Genomic DNA, 18,804 nt, shown 5'->3' with positions numbered 1-18,804 from the left:
TAACAATAAGCAGACAAATATGCTTTATCTAAGCTACAACTACAACTTTCGCCCAGTAGCTTGGTACAATGTGATTTTTACACAACAAACTCCATTTCCCAGAAGCCCCCGGGATGGGCGACGCACAGTTGCGTTGTAACGCAAGCTGAAGCCTGGCTGAGGCAGTCCTGCTAGAGGCCATATTGGAATCTATGAAGTCGGCTTGCACTTTGATGGAACTGAGTGTCTGTCGTTTTGGGAGTCTCTTAATCGCTATCCCGGATTTATACCCAAGTGATTGCGCCTGGCATTCCACTTGAGACCCTGCCAAGTCTGGACGGCAAGTTGTCTCGCTTCTTTTGTGGAAAAAAATGAGTCCAACCGATGCTAAACGAGGGGCTAAGCGCAGGAAGAACAAGCGGGGCGGTGGCAGTAGCTGCAGTGCTGTCTGCAATACCAGCGGTGGCAAGGCCGGGGTTGCCTCGGCCCTAGGCTGTGCGGGTACAGCAACACCTGCCTCTGTCGTCAGCTTTTTAACACCTGGCAGCACGGGCAACGGGAATATAGGGTCCATCGCGGGCATTAACGGAGAGGTAAGAGTGTCACACAACGTGAACTGGTGGATGTCAAAAACGGGTCGACCAGCTAGCGGCGTTATCAACGACACAAATCTGATTTGGGCCCGACACTGATGCGAGGAAGGCGGCTAGCTCACTAACCTATGCAACGTAGCTAGAAATTAACTGGGTTAATTAGTGCTAATGCTGGTTGTTGTGCTTTTGAGGGACGCAGTGCCAGCTAGAAAGTCCTATATAGCTACAGTGGCCTTGTTATGTTGTGTCAAAGTGCCGTAAACATTAGGCTACTTGTGTCCTGGACAAAACGCTGTGAGTACTACCATCGTTAGCTCAAGTTAAGAGATCGTAGCTGAATTGACAACAACTTAGACACCGCGAAGCATTATTTTGAGCTAATGCAGTCCAAGTTAGGTGGAGACTATATTGTCCAAACTGAGATTAATCGGGAATACAGTAAGGTTCAACACAGTTGGCCATATGCTGCTATTACACAGATAAACAATCCAGCTAGCTAATGCTAACAGTGAGGAGTACTAACAACTTAAGCCCCGTCGGGCCTTTATGTGTTTTTACAAGCTGACCTTCCACTTTTCTTGCTTATTAAGATTTTTCTTACTTTAACTTGGCTGTATTTGTCAGAAGATGAGCTAAAACCATCTAACTAAGTTCAGCTATCCCAGGTAACTTGGTTATACACGTCGAGTTTGCAATAAACCCATAACTTACACTGACAACATAAGATTTATTTGTAACTATCTTGTGTTTAATAGTTCAACTCACAGATGTTGATTCAAAAGTTAGTTGGAAGCTATTTGGGGCACAAAAATCACAAATGTAGCTTAAAGATGCATCCTTCTGCATGGCAGTGAAATGTGCCTTCTGTTTTTCTCTGTATATTTAATGTATCATTGGAGCTATGAATGTAATCAAAGTCTTTAACTCTGCAAATGTGTCTAGGTTTATGATACATGCATAAACAGCCTGCCTCCTAATAAATGTACAACTCCTTTACTTGGATGTTGGGACTCCATTAGACCCAGAGATGTTTCGCTGTAATTTGGGTGAACTGACTCTTAAATGTCCAAACACGAGTCATGACACATTTTGTTTATACATCAGTCTACCTGCCTAGCCTGGACAGGCCTGGCAGCATTGCCTAACAATTGAAGGTGCACCACACACACATAGCTTGAAAATTCAGACCCCTACTTCACCATGTAAGGATTGGAAATTTGATCTTATGATTCACCTATTCACCAAGTCATCAGCCACATATTCTTAACAAAATGATCAAGCTTGACCGCAAGCAATTCACTCGTAATATAAGTATTACTAACTGTAATTAATCCAGTAATTCACTTCTTTGTAAACACTGAATTGTTTGTATCCATCAGGTCAAAGTGAACAACAGTGTTACACCACAGTTTACGGAAGGACCAGTGAACGCTGACTTCTCCGGAGTCCTTCAGGTAAATTTATATCAAGTGTTTTCCGAAGTTCATCTAAAGTGAGCGTATGGTTTTTCTTTCAAAGCCATGTCCCATTTGCCAAGCATAGTTTACACTTTGATCGCAGGACTTTAGGCATCACAAAAAGAGGTAGCACACTACAACATGACTTAATTTGGTCTTTATTTTATTGCCTTTTCTGATGCTTTGGACATGCTCCACACACAGGACATCATGCTCCAACATCTGTACTCAAACTACACATCTGGAACATGATTGGGGTGTTGTGGTTGCCCGCCCTTTCAGTCTTGGTGGCATTTTTTTTTCGCAGCAGTATTATAGTGCTAACTGAAATGCAGCTCACTGTCTTGATATAACTATATTTTAAGTGGCTATCATCAAAACATTTTCTTAAGGGGAAATTTGCCCCAAACCAAACTTTATGTTGTCCTATTACGCTGATGTACAGACATAGATAACACAGCTAAACTGGATATCACAGTCAATCAGAGTCATAACAAAAAAAAAAAGATGACATTATATCTAAATGAGTTTTATTTAAATGTATGCAGGAAGGCACACATTCAAATAAAGCTCATTTGGATTATAGCACAGTCAGGAACTGAGTTTGTATCCTGGTAAAATATCTGTAGATCTTGTCAAAAAGCCAAAATGTTCTTTCCAAATGAAATCAGACTGATTGACAGAAAGTATTAACATGTGCATTACTGAACATGTTTGAATTTGTTGTTTACATGTGTCAATAGTAAGTAATCAATAGAGCTGTAACAGTGCTTTTTGTGTGTATTGAGCAAGTTATTTTATTCAGCTCACACGGTAAATTAAATAATCCACCCCATGCCAAAAAAATATGTCATGAGGCTCTCGACTTGGGAACCTTATGTTTTTGTCACCACACCTGGTTGTTTTTGTTATCTTATAAACGCTGCTTGTGTTACGCTGACAAGAAATTACTCGAAATGGGTCAGGCAAAACTCCATTGTTTGACTACAAAGTCTTTAAATATATTATTTGTTGTAATACAACAACAACAACAAATTTGTTGTGACAACAGTCGTATTGAATCAAACCATGAACTATTGTCACAGTTGTTACATTTTGTATGACCTCATTCAAATATACAGGCAAACAATTGGGGGGGGTGTATTTGGTTTACTGCTGTGCTTTTTAGTGTAGTCAGGAAACACAACTGCTGGATGAGTGAGTGAAGTTGAGTAACCCAGAGTACAGATTCAGTCTCCAGCAAGATACTGGTACACCTATAAGATGTTGCTGAAATAGATGCAAAGCAACCATTGCATGTATTGCATCTATCTTTTTAAAATCCCCAAAGCCACACTGTGGATTTCATGAATTGAAACTGCTAGTTATGTGTCAGTGCCACTCTGTGGTTCACTCACTGACAAGGCTGTGCATCAAGACAAGGTTCCAGTGTTTTAAAGGAGTCCAGTGGAGTGGTTTAGGCAACTGGTGTACCCAGAGTGCAGTGGGTTACAACAGAATAGAGTGTGGCCTGGCTTAATGTATAGCAGATATACTGTAAATATACAGTACTACTACAGTATATACTGTTCCTCAAAAATGAATCAACTCGAGTGAAACCAAATTTTACCGTCCATATCACTTGACATAGTTTTATGTTTATCACACTTCCTGAAATTAGAGAAACAAACATTGTTTTTCTTTATGGACCATTTGCTTTCTTTTAAAATAGCCTGTTATATGGTAATTACAGTAAACTAATGCAAATGCTGAAGTGGTTGCATACCTTAAGGTATATTTTTCTCTCTTTACTTCCTCCCATTAAAATACTCAACACAGACCCCATTTACGTTCGGCCTGAACCAGCGGGCTCCCTACACAGCCGGTGATCGCTGCCTCTTATGCCGGTGTGAGCGTAAAGATGGTGCCGTGCCTTCAGAGGCAGGGATCACGGGCCATAACGGTACGTCACAGCCCAACAAAACACCCAGTGCCCTCCAGCTGCCTTTGTGGGTGTGCTCTGACTGCAGGCGCACGGTGGAGAAGGAGGACCGACACACTGCTCTGGAGCAGTCGTTGGGGGTAAGTCACCTGGGTATAAAGAATTTGAAGAAGTCTGATAGACAAATGTTTGTGGCTGTAGTAAATAGACTGTAAGTCCTCCAGTTCTTTGTAGGATTGCAGGATTGCATAGCACCAATGCCACATATCTGCAGTTTAACTCACACAGCTGTGGTCAGTCTTTCTGTGGATGGTGTAGCTCTTGTGTTCAAGTATGCCAGAAAAGCTAGAACAGATGGAGAAACCAGAAGCAACAGCTGTTGCTGTAAAAAGAGAAAAAGTTGCAAAGGACATACTATCATTTAATATTTTGACTTGGGTTCACTTTGAACTAAAGCTAGAAAATAGCATCTAGGTCAAAAATGTGCAAATTCTGTCGAGTTCTTAAAACCAAGGATGATGCAGTGGATGAAATATTCACTTCAGGGCAGAAGTCTATATAGATGTTGGATTTCCTTTACACATCGGAGCCTGACTGTAAATATACTCTCAGGCCTATGCTGTGTTGTGAAATGCCATGATATCTAAGACTAATGCCTCTTCATATAAAGAGCTTCTTTATGTTGGACGGCTGGCTATGTGCTGAGCTTGTGTCTTTGTAAGGAGAGCACCAACTTAAAAGTGGAAAAGTCTTGTGATTCAACACAGCATTTTTTTCACTGGAATACAAAGTCACTTTTCTTCCTCTGGGTTGTGTTTATAAGGGTGCGATTATTGGTTGTAATTAATAAGGCCGTTAGCAACTCTTTACCACACTGAACTTAAAAGGGAGGGAGCTCAGCTTTATTTTCTTTTATAGTTAACTGTTGGTTTTGATGTCTGGTATAATTAAGAGTAAGGTATAGTGAACAGGAAAGAAATGTATTTGCGCTATAGACTGCAAGCAATAGTTTCATATGCCATCACTCATTTTAAAACAGCGTCTAAAGCTGATTATCATTACTGTTTCCACATTCCCACTGGCATTTACTGTGCTGTGCTGTAGCTACATTTTGGGTGTGTGATCTGAGCCTCAAGTAAACTCTGGTCAGAAATAATGTGCAGTCATCTCTGGTAACTACAATTATCGTTTTAACACACAGGTAAATTCTAGCTCATTTCACTGTTTGCTCATGGGTAACATGTCTCTGAATTATGGGAGATTTCAAAACCATTACTCAATCATTGGATAGGACATTAAAATAGAAAATTAACGCGTAGCACATAATTTCTGCTGGTCCACATGGGACACATGGGCTCAGAGTCTTACTGACCCCATGATTCTGCAAGGAATACAATTGTTTATGCATTAGTTCACATACATCCTGCTATATACTATATACTAGTCAAAGTAGTGTAAAATCAGAACTTCCTGCAGCTCAGGTATTTGTAACTGTAACATTGTCAAGCTGATTCATATGCTATTGATCAGGTATGCTATTTGATTAAGGCTTGTTGGGTATGTCAGGGGGGTTCAGGTTTCCTCAGTTGTGGGTGTGGGTGCCTTGGCCTTGACTGTTTGACTTGGGTTTGGTTTCCTCATAACTGTATTGTTCCATGGCATCCTCACAGCATGTGTGGGGTACTGTGCTGACTCAGAATATCATGGCCCTGTAGTAAACAAAGCCAAACCACTGGAAAGCTTTTACTGTGAAGCGGCTGCAGAAAGTTTGCATGAACAGACAATTTAACGCTTAATTATAGCTCCAATCGCTTGGCAATGGTTAGATCAGAAACCAGCAAGTAAGAAAACACTTATCCCATGCCATTCCTGTTGTATGGATACATAGTTGGCATCTTGTCTGTATAACGGGTTCTTAAACGGGTGCACGATGTGCTCCTTGCATTGGCTGATCCGAGCAACTATACCTGGACTTCTGTGACTCATTGCACGTCTTCTCTCCTAGCCTTCTAGCTGCCACAGTGAACAAGAGAAAGTTATTGTTGATGAAATCCCCAGTTCTGGCATTATAAAGAAATATCTTTCTTGGCGAGCCCTTCAGCCGAGGAATCAGTTAAAATAACCTAAAATACATACGTATTGTGTATGCTTCATTTAATGCTTAATGTGCATTCCTGTTGGTATGCCCAAAGAGTGCTAGTCATATGATGTACCATTGCAGTATGTTTTGAACTTTAGACATTAAGACATGATAAACATCAACATCAATGTTTGTGACACAGTAATTGATAAGTTTCTTTTAAACTTTGCTCAGCTGCATCTTGAGGAAAGTATAAAGTTGCTGTGTATTCTGCTGTTTTTCATATTTCTCTCAGAGCCAAGACTTCCTTTTGCACATGCCTGTGGGTAACGGAAACCTGGGCCAGGAGGCAGCCACAGGGGACAGACTGACCACTGCTGTGCCTACACTACCCATGCTCCCTGCCCCAGACCTCACCGCACCAATGCCTACTGATACAGTGTGTAGCTGTGAAGCCTGCAATGAGAGACGGTCAGTTCAGAGTAATCACTACTAACGGAAATTTAATTTCAATTTGTCAATTTAAATGTTGTGTTTCGAAGATGATGTGATCTTCATGAATTTGCGTCCTGAATAACAGGGAGATTTCTGCTGAGTCAGAGAGGGAGTCACAGCAGCTGCAGAACCACTGGTCGGAGGTTCGTTACCTGGTGCGCTGCATCTACCGTCAGACGGGAACACCACTAGCAGATGACCATGACCAGCCCCTGGAGAGAGACAAGGAGGGCATGAAGGAGCTGGTCGATAGGTATAACTACTTTGTCCTTTTTCTCTCTTTTTAGGATGATTGTCCACTAGGGGTCTCTATTGAACTGCAAAAGCCTCTGCGGATGTAGGTTTTAAAAAAAAAAACCTAAGAGCCTTTGAAAGCAATGATGTCAACAAGCTGAAACTACTGCCTTCTCTACTGTAATTGGTCAGGTCAAAAGCCCCCTAAAGTGACATCTTTATTTCCTTGATATGATGTATTTCCTGCTGAAACAGGTTCTCGGGCTGTTCTCTGACTCACTGACGGAACATTTTAAACAGCAGAGCAAGGGGAGTTTAAAGAAACAAAAACTGGTTCATTTTAGTTGGAGTTTTTATTTACGCCCCCACATGTCCAGTCTCAATTTCACATTTTAAAATGAATCTTTGTTTTCCTCCTGTAGACTCTGTGAGAAGGACCCCTACCAGCTGTATCAGCGGTTGGAGCAGCAGGCTCGTGAATATGTCTTGGAAATGAAGGTGCGGCTACTGAAGCACCTATCTACAGGTCCCAAGACTACAGGACCAGTGGGGACCGTGGCTGCAGCACAGGGTCCCCCTCAGGCCTACCAGTTCATTTCCCTGCTGCTAGATGAATACAGCGCCCTCTGTCAAGCTGCACGCACCATCAGCAGCTTCCTGCTCACCCTGGTCAGTGTACCTTTTGTGTAGCCAGAGCCACAGAGAGATACTGTGTTAGCTGTCCTGCAGGTGGCATGAAAGGCAAATCATAGCCCATTTTACTCCATTTGCTTCAATTAACAACGTGTTGTTTTCTCAGGAGAATGAGCACCTCCAGAAATTCCAGGTGACGTGGGAGCTGCACAACAAGCACCTTTTCGAGAATCTGGTGTTCTCTGAACCGATCTTGCACAGCAGTTTACCTGCACTTGTTGCACAGCTGAAGTAAGATATAGTTTTACAAATTTAAAGATACATATGATGAGTTACTTCTCCATCATTATCACTTAATCTGCTACATTATTTTCTACTGAACTGTTGACCATATTGAACACAAATTCCACAAATCTCTTTCCTAAACCATTTACAAGTGTCTTTAATAACATCTGTGTCATATTCTGCATCCATATGTAGACATGGCACAGCCTCCCATGATTCATACAATGAAGATATGTACAGGACCTTGTTAGAAAGCTACCAGCAGCTGCAGCAGGAGATGGCTTCGGTGGCGGCTGAATGGCAGGAGTGTGAGAAGAGGATTGATGACTATGTAGATGAACAGGTATATACATCTAAGACTTATTTGATACAGGAAATTAAGTACTTTTATTGAAAGGCCACATTTGATAAGTACGCAGTAATTAAAGCTGTGTGGTGACTCTTTTGCAGCTGCTTTTTAAGGTGGAGGGTCAAAGTCTCACCAACCAAAGAACAGAGCCACACAAGTCCTTGATAAGCAAAAACGTAAGAGACTTGAAAATTAAACCCGAACACAGTCAACTTTTTTAAAATCTTATTTTCAAAGTTTTTTTTTTTCCATTTATTGAAGTTCATGTTCTTTTAATTATCTGCCATTTGTAGACTTTGAAGACTAAGCAGCGAATGCTGAAGGAGGACTGGGAGTTCTTTAAGCAGAGAAGATTTATAGAAGAACAGGTACACAACTAGAATATGGAGCCATCATGGCAGATGAAAGTGTCTATTTCTGTGCTTCAAAGTAGTTTTTTTAATTTTGTTTTCTCTATAGTTACCCAACAGCAAGAAGTCCCCCACCGGAGATAACAACTTCACAGACACGATGAGAATGCTCTCATCTCGTCTGAGTATTCCAGACTGTCCAAACTGCAATTATCGAAGAAGGTGAGTTTCCAGGATTTAACTGCTATGTAATTTTCTGGCCCGGGATCATGTCACCTTCAGTGTAGTAAATTTAAACTTACTTGAATCTGCCTTTACTCACCGAATCTATCAGGTTTGTTATGATCTTCTCATGTCAAATGTTTCCCAATATATGAAAGATTTAATTCCCCAACTTTGGGTTGTCAGGGAATTGATCCCTCCCTAAATATTATGCCCCCATCTCACCTAATCAATGAGCTGAAGTTTTGAATTTTTTTATGTTCTATGTGTATGGATGCATTTGTAATACTTAATTAAAATAATTATCCAAAGGTAAGGCCACTGTGGGCTCAACTTTAACTCCCCGTCCCATTTGGCAATACTATTTTCTCCCCATATAATTGTATTATGACAAAAATCTCCTTATAAGATATCATGGTTTTCACTATCTGTATATAAAGAACGCATTGTGTACAAAGTGCGTTTAGGTCTGTAGCGTATATCCTTGGGTTGAAGACAGAGTGAGCCAGAGCGCAAGAATTTCATTGTATTCTAAAACACATTAGCCTGGGAACCAGACAAATCTGCTGAGTTCATGATGTTTAATTTGCTCTGGCAGATGCGTCTGGCCACCTGTCCATGCAAACAGAACTCTGCCAGTCCAGCATCTGGTTGGGCCAATCAGCACTGTTTATTTAATATGGGGCAGGTTTTATACAATGATTGACAAAGGAGAGTCACCAATTTGGAAAGTCGCGTCATGTGTTTCACTGCTCTGATTGATTGTAGGTCTGTCCAGTTGCATCCAGTCTGCAGGCCTGTCCAGGGCAACACACACAGGCTCACGAAACTCAGATCAAACTGTGTACCAGCTGTCAAACTAGGCAGTGCTGGAAAAATAGTATGAAGATTATGTTACTGAATTGCCTTTTTCTTGCCTCAGATGTTTTCAGAAGCACATTTTAGTTAACAGCCCTGCTGTAATTTAGTTAAGTGTGTGAGCAGGCCACCATTTTTCCTGCTTGAATACGAGCTAAGCATCGCCTAACCTTGCATGTGTCGCTCAGGGCTACGTTTTGTTCCTCTACTTGGTTGTTGGTCTAACCTATTGCGTCTGAAGGAAATTTGGTCTGCGCCCGTGAAACTAAAATGAACTGAGAGGTTCCATACTAATTGGCATTTGTAAATTTGTGTGGCAATGCCAGGCTAAATACAGTAAAGTAAATACATGAGAATATGTACAAGATTTTGTTGAACAAAACACACACAAATAATTTGACTCCAGGGGATGAACATTAGTTTAACTTTTCACTTTTACCAGGTAATTCTAAATACTTCATAACATATGAATATTGATAATTATTGCTTATGAATTTTGTCCGTATCGTCCACCCCTACCTACAGGTGCACATGTGATGACTGTAGTCTCTCCCACATCCTGACGTGTGGCATCATGGACTCTCCCATTGCTGAGGACCTCCACATCAAGCTGCCCCTGCAAGGGGAACCTCCCCGCGACTACCTGGCAGAGGTGCACCCTCCCAGTCTCTCCTCTGGCAGTTCAGCATCTGGCTCCAACTCCAGTTCTCCCATTACCATTCAACAGCATCCAAGGCTCATGCTCCCTGAAGGGGATACCAACACTTTGTAAGCCAGCCAGTCCCTTTTAGGCACAGTTTGGTATTGTGTATATATCAGTGAGATCATAATTACAATAATTTCCCTCTCTTTCACTTCCCTTTAACGCGGCTACTCATTTCTGTCTTGTTTTAGTATTAGCGATGATGACGAAGTGCCTCCGTTGTCCAGTAAGTTTGGGGACATCTACCCTATGAGTGGTTATGAGGATAACAGTGTTGTGACCGCTGCTGTGAATGGCCTCCATAACGACATCAATGGGGAAGGTGAAAACGTGGCACTAAAGGCAGGGGTGAGTACTGTACTGTGATATGTAACTTTAAAAAATGCCCAAGACTAGTTGTGAATTTCCCTGCCGAGTTTCTGGATGATGAATCTGATGTTCATTATGAGTAGGTTGCTCGTTGTTCGGGAAATTTATTGTATACTGTTCCTCATCTATTTCCTAACCGAGTCTTCTTTGCTCAACACATTTCTGTTTCAGTCTCCTCACATTACCAGCAGCAGCAGCTCATCAGAGGGTGACGAGGAGGAAGCTGATGGTGAGGTTGGAGGGGAGTCCAGAGGGCAGGAGGAGATTTCCTCAGGAAAGACCAACAGTCCTCCACCTTCTTACAACCACCAACAGGTGTTAAAACACTACAATACGCTTTCTTTGTCATAAGTGCTTGAAAATGTTGTGAATGAACCACAGTTAATTACTTTTAAGTATGTTCCTGTAATTCCTAAAAACATGATTCTTTTTCATAGCAGTGGAGACATTTTGGTTAAGGGGTCATTTCGAAAGAAGCAGCTGTTTTGCAACCTCAAAACTTAAGTACAGACCAAGATGTGCCTGCAGTACCAAATCGAATAGAGAAGCTAGCATATAACGCTTGGTCTGAATAATACTCTACTTGTTCTTTTACGAAGTTCACACTGTTTTTTAATTCAGAAAAACTTCTGGTGTTGCTTACGTATAGACAGTTTAACATTTGAGAAGTTTGGCTTCTTCTGTTAAATGGAAGAATGGGTTGGTAGAAAAACATGTCTATATCGATCAGTAAGATGTTATCAAAAAGTAATTTTGGTACTTGTACTGAAACTAAACTTACCATATTGGTGTTATGTTTGAAAAAATTCCAACGGTACCTTTTACCCAGAGCTGCAACTAATGCTGTTCATTATTGATTCTTCCGTCATTAATTGTTAGAAAATAGTGAAACAAAATGTGATTGCAAGGTGAAGTTGAATTGTCTTTTTATTTTGCTGAAACCCTGAAAATGTTCAGTTTACAATTTCATAAAACAGTAAAAAGCTGAAAATGCTCAGATTGGAGAAGCTGGAACCAGAAAATGTTTGGCATTTTTGCTTGAGAAAATGACAGAAGTGATTAATTGATTATCAGAACTGTTACTTTTTTAATTACATTTAAGGGCAGGGTAGAAGAACACACGCCCCAGAATAACAGCAGACAACCTGTTTTGAATTTGTGTTACCACTCTCAGGTAGAACAGGTCCAGCATGCCTGCGAGTGCCATGTGTGCAACCAAGACCCCAGCTCCTCCACCCTGGGCCCCGCCACATGCTTGCCCCCTAGTCGGCTCCACGGTGCACCTCCTCCCTCTGTTGGACACCAGTTCTTCACAGACAGCAAGACTCCCCCTGCCCACCCTGCCCTCCACCTCTACCCCCACATCCACGGCCACCTGCCCCTACACAACTTCTCCCGGCCCCTACTTCACCCTACACTCTACCCTCCCAGTCCTCCTCTCACACACAACAAGGTGAGGATAATTCTTGAGCCCATATAGCCATAAGACGTGAATTATTTTCCTCTTCTTTTTTACAGTGTGTAAAATTATTGCTATGAGTCTCTTTAAGGGAAAATTTATTCATTTCCTTATCACTGGGGATTTTTTAAAGGTTCCAGGAACAATACTGAGCTTAGTTGCTTTCTAGTTTCACTTAGTTTCACTGTAATTTTAACTGTCAACCACAAGGGGTCACACTGAACCCAATCTAAGAGTTAAAGCACTGCTTTTTATGCTGGCTTAAATCACAAACTAATGACATGATTTGCTTTTTAATTTAACTTTTCTTTTTTTCCTTAAGCCTCTGCCCCCAAATCCTACATCAAATCACTCGGCAGCAAAGCAGCCGGCCTTCAGCCCATCGTTACCGGAGCACGTTTACCAGAACTGCTTTGGCGGTGCAGGTGGAGCAGGTGACTGGAACAGCTCACTGCAGTGCCTCTCGCTCAAATTTGAGAACCTGTGGGACGCCGCTGTGATGAAGAGCTGGAATCCGTCTGTGCTGTTGCCTGAGTCCCTGCCAGGTGAGCCACTCGGGGCACAACAGAAATGACCATCAATGAAAAGAAATCTCAGAAAGTCAAAGAAAAAAGGTTCAAATCATGTCTCACATTATTTTTCCACAGGTGACATGCTTGGACCTCCCCTCGCTGACGTCCCTCTCCCTCCAACATCATCTATCGGCCCCCAAGGGGAACACTCCTCGCTGCCCACCCCTGTACCCGCTTCCTCCTCCACCTCCTCGTCATTGTCATCATCGTCATCATCGTCGTCGTCGTCGTCATGCTCCTCTTCAGAAGCCAAAGAGCAGAAGAAGAGTGGCGCCAAGAAGAAGTGTCTCTACAATTTCCAGGATGCCTTCATGGAGACCAACCGAGTGGTGATGGCCACCTCTGCCTCCACGTCCTCTGTGTCCTGTACTGCCACCACTGTCCAGTCAAGTAATAACCCACCCATCCATCTAGCATCTAAAAGACCCAACTCTTTAGGTAATATAGGAGGTAGGAGCAGTGATTAGGTTTGTACTGATGATAGGGCTTTTTTATAATTAAATTATGAGCCACTTAGAAACCTAGCTATTACAGGGGTGTGACACCCATTGTTAAACAATGAAAATGTTTTGCTTTTTAAAGTTCCAAGTGAGTTGTACGATTCTCACTCTCTCTCGGAGGACATGATAACGCTTGTTATTCATTAATTGCATTACTTTAGCAAAATAATAATTACATTTCACTGTGATTGTAGTATAGTGTTAACTACATGCACCTTTCAATCCAAGAATGGATAGGATGTGGGAGGGATGCATGATGTCATTTTCAGTATAAGTGTGTTTGTATTAAGGTAGTTATTGCATGCTTATGTGGCTTTGTAAAATGATTTTCATGTATAGGTGAGCTGCTGCATTAATAGGGAAATTGTTGTTACTGCATGTAGGTTTGAACGCAGGATTTAATATTAGCATTCACTGTAGTGGTTGCAGATCTTCATTGTATCTTATGAAACTGTAAGGGGAAAACATAATCAAAACTATTTGGTAAAAACAAATGATAACTTATTATTGCTGTAACACAATTAAATTAATTCTAAAATAAATGGAGACATTGAACGATGAACTAAATAACAATAATACAAATAAAACACAATTCACACCAATCAAAATACAGACTGACATCATGAAACTAGGTGTAATCCGTCATAGTCCTGCTTCAAAGTAGAACTGAAATTTATTTTCTCTTCCCTATTTGTGTGAGGAAATATAAACTATAATTATACACTGCAACATAATTTTCCATTTTTCAAAAGAGGACTTGATAGTTTGAACATAAATATAAATAAATATAACACATGTTAGAGATTTAAAATGTCTGCCACATTTACATCTTTAAACTTGCTTAAATTAGTATGGCAGTAGAAGCTAGGGGGAGCTATCGCTGCAGAAAAATAAATAAAACTTAAATTTCTTTTTTGGGAATTTACCAATTTTAAGTACACAAGAACAAACCAACATACATTTTAGTTTTAAGTAAAAGATTTGCTTAAAATTACGAGTGCTTGTTGATTTTTTTGGGACATTTTGTGGTAACTTGGTTGATTGTTTGAAAGCTCTGTGAATAACTGCATGCTTTTAAAGAGTTGGATTTGGGATTGGGACACAGAATAACTAAACAATGTTCTCATCCAGTGTATCTTTGTCTCCTCTAGACGATGTATTTCACAATCTAGGTAAAGAGGACCATAGGCAACCCGCTCCAGCCACCCCTAGAAACGGCCCTACAGGATTGACCTCCCTCCCTCCACTCTCGGGCCCCACCCTGCCCCCAGCACCCACCACACACCTTCCCACAATGGGATCCCAGCCCTTTCCAAAGATGGCCGCTCCAGCCCCAGACTTCATGGAGGCACACCAGGGTTTGTGTCTCCCGCCTGCTGAGCCTCCAGCCTCCTCAGCAGATGGTCCAATCAGCGCCCCACCTAGTGTCTGCAGGTGAGACCACTACCACTTCCTACAGGCTCATAAAGATGGACACCCGTCGATGAGTGATGGTATAAAGAGGTGATTTTGTTTGTCTGTGATGAAAGAATAAGTGAAAGTATCATTCTTTTTCAGTGATCCTGACTGTGAAGGCCATCGCTGTGAGGGAAATGGGGCGTACGAGCACCAGCCGTACGATGGAGAGGAGAGTCAGGACGAGGACAGCTGCTCTGAGCACAGCTCCTCGACCTCCACTTCCACCAACCAGAAGGAAGGAAAGTACTGTGACTGCTGCTACTGCGAGTTCTTTGGGCATGGCGGGGTAAGAGACACACATTCATTACTCTGTGGAATTTGCATGTTTTGTGGCAGAGGCTATTGAATTTTATTTTAGGTTAAAATTAGATTAAAATAGATATTTGTGTAATAAATTAATTTTGAATATTCATTTACATAATGTACACCAAAACAAAAACTGAAATATGCCATTTACAGTCTAGTGAATTATTTGAATAGTTCATTAGCTTAATGTAAGAATAAATTCATAGTATCCTTATTGATTGCATCCTTCTCTGTTTTGTTCCCAGCCCCCAGCTGCTCCTACCAGTCGAAACTATGCAGAGATGCGGGAGAAGCTGCGTTTGCGTCTGACAAAGCGTAAGGAGGAGCAGCCTAAACGTGAGGAGCACCAACCCATAATAGAACGAGATGGAGGAGTGGAGGACCACAGGCGGGTGGAGGACCTGTTGCAGTTCATCAACAGTGCTGACAGTAAACCTGCCTCCAGTTCTAAGGCAGCAAAACGGGCCAGGCACAAACAGAAGAAGGTAACTGTCTCCCCTTTTGAAATTGTCACACTAACCTTCAGTGTATATCCATCCAGTCTAAAACACAAAGAAATACAATAACTCTACTAGTACTTGGGTGTTTTTTGTCAACAACTAGGATTGAAAGTTGTCATGATGCTGAAAGTGTATGTCTTTGTGTGCTTCAGATGGAGGAGAAGGCCCGTCTAGAGGCAGAGGCCCGTGAAAGGGAGGAGCAACAGGTGTTGGAAGAGCAGCAACGGCGACAACGGCAGGAAGAGGAAGAGGCAGCGCTTCAAAAGGAACTGCTCCGGCTGCAGGAGCTGCAGCAACATCGTGCTGCCAAGAAGAAAAAGAAAGAGAAAGCGAAGGAAAACACTGCTCCCCCTCAAAACAACCCACAGCCCCTTAAACAGACAGCTCAGAACGTCTTAGATAACCTACAGAATGGAAAGTCACAGCTGCTTCAAACCCTCATCCGCCTCCCTGACCAGAAAGAACCCAGATTCGAACCCGTACCCCGGCCCAATACACTGCACAGCCCCAAACACACGAGTGACAAGGGGTTTTCTACTGAGACCAACATCCCCAACTGTCCAGCCACCCTCCACAACGGCACTTCTACATCTCAACTAGAGGTCAACAGTAAAGTTAAGGCCAAGCAGTCTGCTAAAGTGGCCACTTGTGAGGCTGCTGTAAAGAAAGCCCCAGAGTTACCCAAGAGCTCAGATGTGACAGTAAAGCTAGCTAATGGCACCACTCCCACCACTACAACAGACACCAAAGCAACCCGGATCAGGCCTGCTGAGGCCCTGGCTCCTCTCCAAACCACTGAACCAAGGAGAGAGGACAGGAGTAATATCAGGAGCGCCAGTGGAAAAAGGCAACAGCAGCAGCAACAACCGCTCACCCAAATAAAGGAAGACAGGAGAAGTCCACCTGTGTCAAACCCTTCCCCGTCTCCCCCTCCAGCCTCCCAGTCAGAGCAGACCCAGCAGAATGGCAAACCTCCCAGTGCAGAGTCCCCGCAGCCCAAAGGCAAGACCAAGAAGAACAAGAAAAAGAAGGGGGACAAGATGAACAGCTCAATAGGTTAGTATTATGATTCACTAGTAATATTTTAAAGACTCAGATGTGTGTGTGTGTGTTTGTTTTATCAGTACGTGTCCAGTAGTTTTGTCTTAATCTCACTACTGACCAGCTTTACTGCTGAAATAATTGGTCTGCGCCCACAGACATAATGCTAGGTGAGGGGAAATATGAACTGTGTCCCACACAGAACCCTCTGACCAGGGACAGCCTGATCTATTTCCTCACTCGTCTCTTGGGTATTCTGCGGTATAACCACAGTGTGGTTAGTGAATGTGTGCACTGTGCATATGGCTGCTGGTATTTATGTCTCACTGCCATGAGCTGGTAATATAGGGAGCTGCTTATTGTTGCTTAACTTTGTCATAAATATTGGTGTTGCACTTCAATCTTGAGTTATGAGAAAATATGTGATAGACCATTTCAACTATCAATACGACACTTCAGAGTTTGGTTATGTTATGATTATATAATAGTGTACTGGTTTTGCGCAGTGCACTGGACGGATTCACTAAGAATTACTTGTCAATCATAAGGTAGACACGACCTGCTTTATTGTCTATTTTACACTGAAACTAGCAACCGAGACCACAAACTGGTCACTACATACAATGCAGGTTAAAGACATTTCTGCTTTGGCTTCACTTCAGACTCGAAAGCTGTCCATTATATATAATGTCAGTGGGCGTTTATGGTCTACGAGGCTTTTTTGCAGAGCACATTGAACTTGACTTGTTTGTCACATTTCAGGTCAATCAGGTTTACGGTGTGAGGGCCATGGCCTTTCCAAAGTTGCCTTTTTGGGCCTTGATTACAGGACTACCATGTGGCCGATTAGGATCATGTTTCTTAAAAAGCTAATGCACATCATTTCCAGTTATGGGCCGAGTATAGTGTTTCTAACTCATTCCAGCCAGGCACAATAACAGTTGGGTTCTACCGCTTTGTAGTTTGAACCCTAGTAATGAAATGGGGATGTCCATATTAAGTATTGTTTTTTATTTTTTTAGATGACGTATTCTTGCCCAAAGACATCGACCTGGATAGCACTGAAATGGATGAAACGGAGAGGGAGGTGGAATATTTCAAAAGGTAAGGTGTCAACCTTAAAATAACTCGTTTGTAAGTTTTGTAAGTAAATGTGGATGTAAACAATGTAGCTTTTGTAATCATCATAACTGTGCTCTTCTCCATTAAAGAAAGAAAACATTTATAGGAAATGAGATGCATTGTTAGGTCTCAAGGATATATAAAATGTTTGTTATGCCACCCCCAGCGGGTTATAACCATTCATTCCTTTCAGTAAAGCAAGGGCATGAATCTGTACATGAAAGCTCCGCAGTGTATCTTTAACATTTTAAACTGGCTCTCCAGAAAGTTAATGTTTTTGTTTTTTCCTGCAGGTTTTGCTTGGATTCTGCCCGGCAGACCCGCCAACGGCTTTCCATCAACTGGTCAAACTTTAGTTTGAAGAAAGCAACGTTTGCTGCACATTGAGGGTGTTAGTGAGTGACTGTCAGGACACAATCAGTACCTTAACAGCTATACCAACCCACACAGCTCCCCAGACCCATCCCTTTACCTCCACCCAGCTGTTGTCCTCCCAGAACTTCTCTCCCGCTGTGCCCAAATCACACCCACGCTGCCTTGCTTTGTTCTTGTCACTGTGTGGTTCCAACACAGACCCATCTGGACTGATCCACCTGCAGAACTAAAAACAAAAATGAAATGACACAAAAAGAATCACAAAATGCTACTTTACATCTGATTAATTTTCCTTGCGTGCTTGTGTGCTTTTAGTCTGAGTTGGGCATTTCTCTTGACTGAAAAAGCCATGGTCTGAAATTATTTTCTTATTTTGGCTTACCTGTAGTCAGAAGATGCTTACTATGTCTGGATGGTTTCCTTCCAAAAAAAAGAGACAAAGGAAACTATAAAAAAATGAGAAATGTAATGAATTAAAAGCTGTATTTGAGATATTGTGGCTTACTATCCCATCGTTTCCCGTTCCTAGCACGGCATCTCATCCACATGATTGACAAGGGAATGGGCTTGGTCAGCTGGTCTCCACTCCCTTTCCCCACCACCTCCTCCTCCTCCTCCTCCTCCTCCACCCTATTTCACAGAAAGGAGGAAAGCGTAATACTTGACAATGTTCTTTTTTGGTTTTTAAGTACTGTTTAACAAACTGTTGAGTAAAAGTGTACCAGTTACAGTTTTTGTTTTCTTTCTTTTTGACCTGTAGCCAGCTTGTATCAGAATACTTTCAGAATGAAATTGAAAAAGAACAATACTCACACTATCAATCTGTTATAGAGTGTATATTGTATTAACACTGAAGCCAAACTGGCTACTTTTAACATATTGTTAAGTAATATTAAATCTTGTCTTTCTTTTTTGAAAGATGGAATACAGTAGTATGGCAGGA

General features: G+C 41.9%; 1 protein-coding gene across 2 annotated transcripts; it reads left to right on the top strand.

Moving 5' to 3' along the window:
* Nucleotides 1–167: 167 nt before the first annotated feature.
* On the top strand, nt 168–18,804 carry fam193a (family with sequence similarity 193 member A). 2 transcript variants are annotated; one of them, XM_051383808.1, is made up of 23 exons: nt 168–572; nt 1,952–2,026; nt 3,848–4,090; nt 6,326–6,501; nt 6,611–6,778; nt 7,182–7,428; nt 7,559–7,683; nt 7,873–8,020; nt 8,128–8,202; nt 8,320–8,394; nt 8,486–8,598; nt 9,982–10,224; nt 10,351–10,507; nt 10,700–10,843; nt 11,703–11,981; nt 12,310–12,532; nt 12,635–12,949; nt 14,211–14,493; nt 14,617–14,803; nt 15,069–15,308; nt 15,476–16,379; nt 17,387–17,468; nt 17,780–18,804. In XM_051383808.1, exons 1-23 carry the CDS (start codon nt 351–353, stop codon nt 17,871–17,873), a joined length of 4,818 nt encoding a protein of 1,605 aa, XP_051239768.1. In that variant the 5' UTR covers nt 168–350; the 3' UTR covers nt 17,874–18,804. The 2 variants fall into 2 exon arrangements, with proteins under 2 accessions (XP_051239768.1, XP_051239767.1); XM_051383807.1 differs by having other exon boundaries at nt 12,635–12,997.

Source organism: Dicentrarchus labrax, unplaced genomic scaffold, assembly GCF_905237075.1.
Source record: "Dicentrarchus labrax unplaced genomic scaffold, dlabrax2021, whole genome shotgun sequence".
NCBI lineage: Eukaryota > Metazoa > Chordata > Actinopteri > Moronidae > Dicentrarchus > Dicentrarchus labrax.
Note: the sequence above shows the minus strand (reverse complement) of the source record. Positions and strands in the feature narration are given on the sequence as shown.